The sequence below is a fragment of the Taudactylus pleione genome, unplaced genomic scaffold, assembly GCF_031769625.1.
Source record: "Taudactylus pleione unplaced genomic scaffold, aTauple2 ptg000560l, whole genome shotgun sequence".
NCBI classification, from domain to species: domain Eukaryota; kingdom Metazoa; phylum Chordata; class Amphibia; order Anura; family Myobatrachidae; genus Taudactylus; species Taudactylus pleione.
The window spans coordinates 357-12,391 of record NW_028284962.1 but is presented as its reverse complement, the minus strand read 5'-3'; the positions used below and the strand labels follow the sequence as shown (position 1 = coordinate 12,391).

At 46.0% G+C, this 12,035-nt stretch overlaps 1 protein-coding gene across 1 annotated transcript in view; it reads right to left on the bottom strand.

The window, feature by feature from the left end:
• The window catches only part of AP3D1 (adaptor related protein complex 3 subunit delta 1), a 182,832-nt gene extending 173,521 nt beyond the window's left edge, over positions 1–9,311 (bottom strand). Inside the window, exons 1-5 of the mRNA XM_088452992.1 lie at positions 9,273–9,311; positions 8,745–8,840; positions 7,595–7,675; positions 7,405–7,485; positions 6,780–6,887 (exon numbers count right to left, since the gene is read on the bottom strand). Coding sequence (XP_088309118.1) covers positions 6,780–6,887; positions 7,405–7,485; positions 7,595–7,675; positions 8,745–8,840; positions 9,273–9,311 — 405 coding nt within the window. The remainder of the gene's footprint in view (positions 1–6,779; positions 6,888–7,404; positions 7,486–7,594; positions 7,676–8,744; positions 8,841–9,272) is intronic.
• Between the last annotated feature and the right edge of the window lie 2,724 nt (positions 9,312–12,035).

Below are 12,035 nucleotides of genomic sequence, written 5' to 3'. Positions count from 1 at the left end.
AACAAAAACGTATTGTTGGAATATTGTGATACTCTTTTAGGTGATTGGGACCTCCTAAAATGTATTACCACTGGGTGTGTTATATTTACTCATTTATAGGTTTTTTTCTCTTTTTTTCTTATTTTGCTAACCTTTTCTGCTATATTATTCTTTGCGGTGAATAACATATAAATTTGTTCTTTTTAAAAAAAAAATCTTTGAAATTAGTTGTTAACATGTACCTTTAAGGTTGAGATTATTCGCTAACCCCTTTCTTTGATGCTGCTGTAACTCTTTTAGTTGCCACTATATATTTCTTGATACTGCTCCAATATTTTTGCTGCTATTAGTATTTAGAAAGGTCCCCTTATGAATGTCGGCATCCCGACAGGCTTAGGATAACAAAAGATATGGTAAGAACTTAACTTTGTTATCTCTGTCTCCAGAATAATGTGGAACTTAAAAACCAATTTAGGAAAAGACACAGGGCAAGTGCAACTCACAACCCTGACATGGTGGACTAACCAGAAAAGAGAGCCACATGAGAACGCTCCCAATTCAGACACTCTCCTGGCAGATGCAAACGCCATAAAAGAGAGAGAGAGACTAAGCTATAGACCATGTAATAGCAATCAAAGCTAGTGGTTCAAATGAAGGTCCCCGGAGGGCACGAAGAACCACTACCAAATCCGAAGGATCCCCTAGGGGAGACAAAGGGAGGCATAATCCAAAAAACACCCTGAAGGATGGATCGGATACCAGAGAGTGGAGCAATTCCACAGCCGAACCCTACTGACAGTGTAGAGATCCGCACTCTCAGAAAGACCAGGCAGAAGGAGAGACCCAAGTCAGCTGGAAGGAATGCCAGAACTTCTGGAAATCCAAAACACCAGGTACGATACCATAAGAATTATGTATGCCACAGTCTGTGGTAGATCCCAGCAAAAGCTGGCCTATGCGCTCTAAACATTTAAATGATGACAGAGCCAGGGGAAGCCTTAGAACCACAGTAGGGACGCAGTCAAAGACAAACGATCCAGGTGCAGGGAAAAACAAGGACCCTGAGACAACAGGTCCAGATAGTGAAGCCGCAGGAACGGAGCATCGATGGGGGAGACTCCGAAAATCTAAGCACCAGTGACGCCCGGGACGATCTGGAGCCACCAGAAGTAAAGCCCCTCCATCTCGAATGAAACTTCCAAAGACCTCGAGGAAGAAGGGAGACCGGAGGACACAGGAACACAAAGTGGAAGGACCACTTCACTGACAAAGAGTCACTGACTGTTGCTTCAGTAACACCGGTAGTGTGTGATCAAGTCAGAAGGCCATGAGGTTCACCTCAGGGAGGCCCCCTCTGCTCACCAGGAGTTGAAACCTCTCTTGGAGAAGAGACTAGTCCCCGGGATGCACGTCGGGATGTCTGAGGAAGCCCGCTTCCCAATGGAGAGCTCCTGGACTGAACACTGCCGAGATGGCTGGGCGCAGACCCTCGGACTATGTCAGAATGTGTGACATTCCTGTCAGTGCCACCCAACGACCAGTGTTGCCTACATGGAAGCCACTGTTGTGACACCATCAGACTGAACTTTTTCAGGTTTACCATGAAATATGTGTTAGGCCAGAGTGAAGGCCCAAGAGAGCCTGAAGTTCCAACAAGTTAAGGGTGGAATCGACAGACTTCCAACTGCCCCGAAACAAAAGCGGACCAGACAGACACTGTCCGTAGCAAAGAATACCCTGGACAAGATGACCATAGCCACCCGGACAGAGACTGACTCGCCTCCGAAGAGAGCATCATCGTTTGAACAGTGATCCAATGGAAAAAACACGTTCCCTCTGGAGAGGAGCCAATTATGGCAAGACCTGGAATGGAACCGAGCATATTACACCCTTCCAAAGGTAGACACTCTGGATTTTTGACCGCGCATCACAGAGTGTAATGACATGCGTAGACATCCGTGAACTCCTAGTTGAAGAGTGGAGATCTTGTCTTACGCCAGAAGAATTCTCAGATTTTGAGAATCCAACAGGGCTCCCAGATGAAGAATACCCTGTGAGGGATGCAGGGAGGACTTTTTCCCCGTGGATTAAACATCTGTGCCGAGAAGAAGCCACGGTTATCCTGACCGGGCTGTAAAGTACCTCGGTGATCCTGCTAAGAGAAGGAGGCCGTCCAGATACTGGAGCAGTCGGATACACTGAACAGATGAACTGTCAGAAAATCCATAAAGCTGGCAAACCCCAATGGGGCTGAGGACAGTCCCAAAAGGCAGAACCCGAAAATTGCAAGTGTTGCTGTGGCACAGCAAACCTGAACCCATGCTGATAAGAGGGCTATAGATGTAGCCGTAGGTACGTGTCCTGAATATTCCGAGATACCATAAAGTCCCCAGGTTCCAAATATCGGATGATGGAGCATGGTGGACTTCTCCTGAGTCCAGGCACCCTTAGAATCTGATTCAGGGATTTGAGACAGAGGACAGGCAAATGAGGACCAGTCAGCCACTGCCCCAGAAAGAGAGTAGAACAACCAGTCCCTCGCTGAGATAGTGAGGCTGGCCTAAATAGCTCTGCTTACCGCAAAGACTGTATAGCTTTCTGGATTTGTAAGGCCCTGATCGGGTCTGAAGAAGGGCCCGTGTAACAACACCTATGAGGATGCCGCCTGAGCAATGAGAGGCTGACAGATTACAACTCCTACCCAAGCATCCGTGGTGACTTGACACCAGCACTGGGTGAACTGAGAAAATCGGTATCTCACTCTGGAATCCCCCAGATGTAGAAATGTCCCGTCAGGCTGAAGGTTTATCCTTAGGCTTAGAAGCAGGGTCGTCTGGAAGTCCAGGTCTGCTCGTAGTGGATATGGTGGCCCTCATGGAGGCTGACAGCCTAGGAAAAAACAGGCCTTAAGGCTGACCCTGAGGACCAAAAGACTTAACAGATTTAGGGCCTGATTCAGACCCATTCGCGAGCGGCTATCCGCTCGCAAGTGGGTCGATGTTATGGACTGAGCATGCGCACGACGGAGGGAGCTCCGTCGTGCGCATGCGCGCCAGACGCGACGAGCGAAGGAAAGTCCTTCGCTCGTTGTGTCCGATCAAAGGGGGCGTGCTGTCAATGTTGATTGACAGCACGCCCCCTTTGGTGGGCGTGCCTCCCTGACGGGGGCGTTCCCACGGGAACGCCTCCCGTCAGAAGCCGGCCCACTGACATCACTAGTGATGTCAGTGGGAGTGATTTTGGCTCTGATAGAGCCAAAATCACTCCGGAGCTTGCGGTTGAAAACCTCAACCGCAGGCTCCGGCTCGCAAATTCGATGGTCGCGATGGTCTCGACCATCGCGGCCATCACAATGCACGCTCGTATAGCCTGTGGGTGGTGACCCACAGCTATACGAGCGTCCAGGAGGACGCTCCATGAAAATGGAGCCCGGCCCTCATTCAGAGCGTGCGCTCTGCTCAGAGCGTACGGCTCTGAATGAGGGCCTTAGTCAGATTGCAGTGGGATAGCTAAAGACGGTATCTTCTCATTAGTGATACTGCCAATGATGCCCAAACAAGATCCCCATAGGTGGTGTCTGCACCTCTGCTTTCCCAAAGCGCAGCCATAGTGTACTGCGGCGGATACAGTCGCAGCCGAAACACAGAAGGTTAGAAGACTGGCATCCAATGTAGGTATTCCCACATATAACAACTGCATATTTTACGTGAGCGGCAAAAGACATTTGAACCCCAGACGTGTTGGAGGGGAAAACGTTACAAATGCGTCAGCCCAGTATGCAATAGCATTAACCAACCATGTGATGGCCATGGTAGGACGGGCAATAGCCCCTGAAAGCGAGTATATTGATTTCAGGCAAAGTTACCACCTACGGATCCATAAAATCCGTCCAGGCCGGAATGGGAGGCGTATTAATGCCTGTAATCAGACGATTAACATACAAATCCACCCCAGGAGGTGATTACTATAACTTGTGATGACCCTCAGGGAATGGGAAACAAAAGGCCTTTGTGACTCCTCGTATCTGGCGACAGCCAGACTCCCGTCATGAGATCCACCTGCTGGACAGAAATGGGGAATGAATGATACAGGTGCAAGATCGACATTCTCTATAACCAGAATGGACCTGGCTACTAGCCCCAAAGCAGAGATAATAATAATACTTGAAATTGGTAAGAGGGAAAGAGCCCAATACATCATCCAGTTCACGGCAGAGCCAACTGGGAAGTAACCACAGAGCGTATATCACGCCATTTTGTATTTCGTAGAAAACTACATTCACCCGGGTGTCTGTTGTGGTAATCCCTGCAAGGGGAAAGACAGACTGTTGTGGTACCGAAGGTAATTCATGTACTGTGAAAAACCCCGGCAGGGAGCGATAGTCTGTGACACAGGGGTAAAGTGCAAGAAACTGCGAGATACCATGAGTTGAGAAGGGCAGTATGGTGAAGTAACCCCAAGTGAGTTACGACAATGGGGCCCGCCCGGCGATCCGCAATGGAGAGGATCCTGAGAAAACAAACCGCCCAAGGGGGTCGTGTAAAGGGCCCAGCACCAGATGGTGCCGCATACATAACCCTTTCTGAGTCAAATACTCCACACTAATACCAGAAGTCCATGACATGCAGGATAACAAAAAAGGGTGCAGTATCGCGCTCTATCTCCTGGTTAGACCTACCTGACTAACTATCTTAGCGGAAATATTAAGCAGCGCCATACCGGACCTGACTAAGATTAGCTGCAGGGACCCATTATCAGCGTATGGAATACGCAGTTCCACCCAAAATGTGGCAACGTGCAGCACGCAACAGTATGTGACAAACCTCACAAATATTGACAAGTATATAAATGTGAGGTCTCAGAACCACCCTAGGTACACCTGTATTAGGGCAGATAGAAAGAAAAGGGATAGATATACACTGACAGGTGAGAGAAAAAGCAGACAGTCAGCACTAGCATAAGTCACATACAATGCAGACATATATACTGTACATACATAAGCATGATATATAATATACTGCACAATGTCGCTACATTCAACTGCCCAGATTCAGTGTCTGGGAAGGCTATAGCGCTGTGTACACTCACCCAAATGGCCAGGTACACAGGAGGACTGGTCTCACTGTTATCCTTGGAGATTTCTGCAGCTGCACCACAGAAGAAATTGGCCGCTGGAGACCTCAGAGGAAGCGTGGCCCGCGGAGGAAGCAGCTCAGCGACGCCAGACTATAGGTATTGAAAGGCGAGCTGAGCTGAGGGGAGGAGCCGCTACAACAGCGAAGGCTTCCCCTGGCTGGCTATTAACCCCCGGGACGCCGGCTCCCAGCGCCGATCGTGAAGTCCCTGGTGGTCTAGTGGACACGCGGGGTGTGCCTCTATGGAGGGGGAGCCCGCCGCCACTGCCAGCACCTCTGGTCTGTCCCCAGAGACCGGAGGCATCGGACTGCATTTTAAATGCGCAGATCACCACAAGCGGTGATGCAAACTTACCTGCTCCCCGTCGATCCGGCAGCAGTCCTGGGCGCCCGCAGAGTCCGGCTAGTACAGACTCTGGGGTCCCGCTGAGATCCCCAGATCTGTACTGGCGTCTCAGCGCCGGCGGGGTGACGGAGCAGCAGCTTGGACGTCCCATGGACATCAGGTTTCAGGATTCCGGCGCCGGTATTTTAAGACCCGGCATCCCCTTTGCCAGGATACAGACTTAATCCCCCCTTAATGGGTTAACTCATGAGTTTATGTGGTCTTGTTTTTGTTTAACAGAAGGTATATGGTGGTTCGCAGATGACACTTCTGGGAATGCAAACCGGAAGTAGGCTACGGAATATATAGTGCCGATGTACGATGTTTACCTGGTAATTCAATTTATCTTTCAGCACTGTAGGCTATTTGTTTCAGTTATGGCTATGCTGTTATAGTGAATTCATGGTATTTACTTTGGTGGTTTATCAGTAATGGAGGCCATAGTGATTTCCAGTTACCGCTAGAATGCATTGGATGATACTTCCGGCTGCGGTGTAAAGCAACCCGGAAGTGGGTAATGAGCATACCGCATTCCTCTATATGGGCCCTAATTTATAGCAGTACAAAAGGTACACCTTGTATGACAGTGTTGTACTTATTAACTTATCTTCTAACCGGCCAGTGGCAAAGCAGAATGTTATTTTCGAGTACTTTGTAAGTGTGATGTCACTTCTGGTTTCATCCAAATGGGAGGGGTGGGATTGATTTGCTTGTTAACGGATGTGAATATTTAAATGAGGCCCCGGGCAGTGGGGTGTACACTTCTGTTCATGTCTTTTGGTGGAATGTGTCCTGATGGAATCGGTATGTATGACTGACGGACCTCAGCCTTGCGGATCAAACCAGACACCGGAAGGCCAGCAGATGAAGACCCTGACTAAGGTAAGTAACTATCCTAACCTTCCCCTCAGCCCCCCTACCTTAGGGGTGCCTAACCCTAACCTCCCCCCCTAGTGCCTAACCCTAACCTCCCCCCAGAATGCCTAAATCTAACTCCCCCCTCAGCCTCCATATTTGAGAGGGGAGTATTAGATTTAATTGCATTCCAAAATACAGATGCAAGTGCTGGTTACACCACAAATGAGAACCCTTGGGTTGTACGCGTAAGTGTTTTTATGTAGACATTAGCAAATATTTAAACAGCTTTTACCCCGGAAAACACAAATATACTGCACAACATCTGTCTAATTTTATATGCACACACACAAATATGTCTTTTTTCGCTAACAAAGTGACAATTTAAAAGGAAGTCTACTAAATTATGAGGAAAGTGTCTTTACCAGTGTCATTATGTCGTTCGCCAAGTCCCTGGCCAAGTCTGGAGTGACAAAGCAGGACAAGCCAGTCAGGGCAACACCTGTATCATGCTGATTGGGACTGCTGAGATCCTATAAAGACAAAGTAATTGCACAATTATGTAAAGGTCTGCCAACTCTGTTGCACAGCCTCAGGTTTCCTATAAAGTAATCTTGGTGCCTTATTAGTGGTTTGCCAAACAAGAAGTTATTAACAGGCCCATACACCAAGATTCAATGTGTCCCATTTCTGAGTTTTGCGGATTTTGTAAAATAAAAAAATAAAAAAAATAAAATAAAAAATATCACAAACAAAAATGTTGGAAATCCTCGATTCGCCCACTCCAACCGAAAAATGATCAAAATCAGCGAATTGAGGATTTTCAACATGATGGATTTTGCAGCTCATCAGAGAATCAGATAGGGGAAATCGGACAATTGGTGTAAGAGCCCCTTTAGTTTGTTGACAAGAACAAATTAATTTATCTCAAGCAATGTTTCTACTACTTCAATAAAAAGAAGGATGAGAAAACAGTGAAACCTATGGTGACATGAAACTGGCAAATGAAATCGTACAGATTACTTTGCTGAGGTGCTGGATATCACTCACCTTCCTAATTTGGTTTGTTGTCAGCATAATGACATCTGTCCCCTCGTGAAAGCATTGTGAAGCAGCTAGGTACCCAATCCTCTGCAGAGCACACAAGTAAACAAGTCATGCTTCATATGGACATCAGTATGTAATTGATGGATGATCTTTCCTAGATTACACTGGACAGTGAGTTTCCCCTATATCTTACCTTAAAAGTAAACTTTGAGGCACTCATCACCTCAATGATATTAAATGCAGCCCAGCTGATGTCATAGCCCAGCATTTGCAACTGTAGACAGAACACAAGACAAAATGTGCCACATTAAAGAAATGTAGAAAAAGACAACCCTCATTTCTCATCCTGTTAGCTAGTGTATAATACTGGCCTCTTTTCTAATGCTTAATAAAGTTTCATAGCCAGCACTAAAACTTTGATAAACAGCCAGTGTGTCTTCAGTAACATATGAAACGGTGTGATAAGCCAATAACAGAAATAGATGACGGCATGTCCGTAACCCAGCAACAGTACGCACAGAATAATGCAAGGACCAAGGGCAGTATTCCATTTTAGTCTAAGCAAGTCCTGCTCAGCAGTAAAATAAACGCGCCCATTTAATCCATTGAGCAATATGCCTGGTCAATGTATGATAATGTATGTGTGCTTCTATAGTACCTTTTGGGAGCGGGTTCTGAGTTGTGTGATTTAAGCCAGCTGCAGCAACCGTCATCATTAGCATCTGCACTTTGTCCATCAGAAACCGCTTCTTTTCCTCTTACACACGATTTAGAACCACAAGGAGCTTTTGATACAAGCCCACACCCTAGGGCTTGTTTCAAAGCCATCGCTTGCCACCACCCAGTACGCTCTCCAAAACATCCTATTTCACGGAACGACAACTCTGGGCAAATTGTGTTCAACTGTAAATGGGACAGGCATACGCAGAAATACATAAAGTGGCTTCTGCACAGGCACTGTATGCAATAACTCAGTATCTGTGAAGAGAGATGCCTGCGCCTCAAAATCAGCCCTCCCCTCATTACGTCGCCTTGGTGCTTGCAAAGTTCACAAATTGTGCACACACGGAAATCATTCAGATTTAAACTATATTAAAAAGGAATGGACAAATACATTTTCAGACAAAAGCTCAAGGCGGGTTATCCACTACCCGATTAAACAGAGCGACTGATCGTGTAGGCACAGCAGAGACTGTGAAACGACTGCACGATTACAATGTCGTAATCGTGCAGTTGTTTCACAGTCTGCTAGTGGATACGCACCTTTACTTTACTTAATATATATGATGAATCACAGTGAGAGAAACATGGCATGTAAAGGAGACAGACTGATGATTACTCACATATGTCAGCTTGCAGACGGCATTGGCTTTTACTGCAATATTGTCTTGTTTAAGTTCTTGCTTGATCTCATCGATGCAGTGAGAGATATACTTTGCCTGTGTAGAAATGAATCGGTCAATGAAATCAAGCAAACATGAACAATTACAGTTAGATCTATATATTTGGACACTGCTACAATTTTCATAGTTTTGGCTCTATACATTAATCAATTTGAAGTTAAACAATGGAGATGCAATTGAAGTGCAGACTTTCAGCTTTAGTTCAAAGTGGCTAAACAAAAATATTGTACGAAACGTTTAGGAATTGCAACCATTTTACTACAAAGTCCTCTATTTTCAGGGGTTCAAATGTAATTGGACAAATTAACATAATAACCAAAATGTTCACATATTTTGTCAAGAATCCTTTGCAGGCAATGACTACCTGAAGTCTGGAACCCATGGATATCATTAAATGCTGGGTTTCCTCATGTGTTATGCTCTGCCAGGCCCGTTAACCACTTGCCGGGCATGGGGCGTAACAGTTACGCCCACACCAGGCTTATCTTTAACGGACATGGCCGTCATGGTGACGACAAGTCAGAAACGTCCACTAGGCGGCTGCAGGAAGGTAATCTTCCCACAGCCTCCTATGTCAGAGGGACCTTCTGGTCCATCTACATCTGCGGCTTCCCCTCTAGTATGTCCCGATCACTGCTGGCCACAGTGATCGGGCACCCGGCGGGACCTCCTCCCTGCGCCGCTGTGTTTTCAATAGAAGCAGCAGCCGCAACGCTGCCGTGTCCCAATCACTGTCGCCAACAGTGATCGGGCAGTCTGTTAGACAACCTCCTGGCACGGCTGCTCAGCTGCGTCCCCGGCCCGGGCACACCAACCCCCTTTCTCCCCTGGCATTGTCACTCTTATTAGCAGCAGCGCAGCTCCTGGCTGCTGCTCTGTTCCAGGGCCCGGGCATCCGGCGGCGTGCCCAACCGCTTCTTCCACGGAGTGGCTGCTCCACTTCTCCCCCGGTGCGCGGCTATGGAAGGCTTGGAAGCAGCAGCCATGACCGGCTACTACTTTATCCTGGGCGCACTGCGCCTACGGCACCCTCGCCATCTCCTCCACCAGCGCGGCCACACACACTGCTCTGTCCCCGGCTCCTCCTTTCAGCAACAGCTCCACCTCTGTCCCCCAGTGTCCCGACCACTGCTGGCCAGAGTGATCGGGCATTGTACAGTGAAAGTCTCACATTTATATCTACACAAATATCTCTCTCTCTCTCTATAGCTAGCTAGATCTCTCTCTATATATATATAGCTAGATCTCTCTCTCTATACATATATATATATATCTAGCTAGATCTCTCTCTCTCTCTATATCTAGCTAGATCTCTCTCTCTCTCTATATCTAGCTAGATCTCTCTCTCTCTCTATATCTAGCTAGATCTCTCTCTCTCTCTATATCTAGCTAGATCTCTCTCTCTCTCTATATCTAGCTAGATCTCTCTCTCTCTCTATATCTAGCTAGATCTCTCTCTCTCTCTATATCTAGCTAGATCTCTCTCTCTCTCTATATCTAGCTAGATCTCTCTCTCTCTCTATATCTAGCTAGATCTCTCTCTCTCTCTATATCTAGCTAGATCTCTCTCTCTCTCTATATCTAGCTAGATCTCTCTCTCTCTCTATATCTAGCTAGATCTCTCTCTCTCTCTATATCTAGCTAGATCTCTCTCTCTCTCTATATCTAGCTAGATCTCTCTCTCTCTCTATATCTAGCTAGATCTCTCTCTCTCTCTATATCTAGCTAGATCTCTCTCTCTCTCTATATCTAGCTAGATCTCTCTCTCTCTCTATATCTAGCTAGATCTCTCTCTCTCTCTATATCTAGCTAGATCTCTCTCTCTCTCTATATCTAGCTAGATCTCTCTCTCTCTCTCTCTCTATATCTAGCTAGATCTCTCTCTCTCTCTCTCTCTATATCTAGCTAGATCTCTCTCTCTCTCTCTATATCTAGCTAGATCTCTCTCTCTCTCTCTATATCTAGCTAGATCTCTCTCTCTCTCTATATCTAGCTAGATCTCTCTCTCTCTCTATATCTAGCTAGATCTCTCTCTCTCTCTATATCTAGCTAGATCTCTCTCTCTCTCTATATCTAGCTAGATCTCTCTCTCTCTCTATATCTAGCTAGATCTCTCTCTCTCTCTATATCTAGCTAGATCTCTCTCTCTCTCTATATCTAGCTAGATCTCTCTCTCTCTCTATATCTAGCTAGATCTCTCTCTCTCTCTATATCTAGCTAGATCTCTCTCTCTCTCTATATCTAGCTAGATCTCTCTCTCTCTCTATATCTAGCTAGATCTCTCTCTCTCTCTATATCTAGCTAGATCTCTCTCTCTCTCTATATCTAGCTAGATCTCTCTCTCTCTCTATATCTAGCTAGATCTCTCTCTCTCTCTATATCTAGCTAGATCTCTCTCTCTCTATATCTAGCTAGATCTCTCTCTCTCTATATCTAGCTAGATCTCTCTCTCTCTATATCTAGCTAGATCTCTCTCTCTCTATATCTAGCTAGATCTCTCTCTCTCTATATCTAGCTAGATCTCTCTCTCTCTATATCTAGCTAGATCTCTCTCTCTCTATATCTAGCTAGATCTCTCTCTCTCTATATCTAGCTAGATCTCTCTCTCTCTATATCTAGCTAGATCTCTCTCTCTCTATATCTAGCTAGATCTCTCTCTCTCTATATCTAGCTAGATCTCTCTCTCTCTATATCTAGCTAGATCTCTCTCTCTATATCTAGCTAGATCTCTCTCTCTATATCTAGCTAGATCTCTCTCTCTCTATATCTAGCTAGATCTCTCTCTCTCTATATCTAGCTAGATCTCTCTCTCTCTATATCTAGCTAGATCTCTCTCTCTCTATATCTAGCTAGATCTCTCTCTCTCTATATCTAGCTAGATCTCTCTCTCTCTATATCTAGCTAGATCTCTCTCTCTCTATATCTAGCTAGATCTCTCTCTCTCTATATCTAGCTAGATCTCTCTCTCTCTATATCTAGCTAGATCTCTCTCTCTCTATATCTAGCTAGATCTCTCTCTCTCTATATCTAGCTAGATCTCTCTCTCTCTATATCTAGCTAGATCTCTCTCTCTCTATATCTAGCTAGATCTCTCTCTCTCTATATCTAGCTAGATCTCTCTCTCTCTATATCTAGCTAGATCTCTCTCTCTCTATATCTAGCTAGATCTCTCTCTCTCTATATCTAGCTAGATCTCTCTCTCTCTATATCTAGCTAGATCTCTCTCTCTCT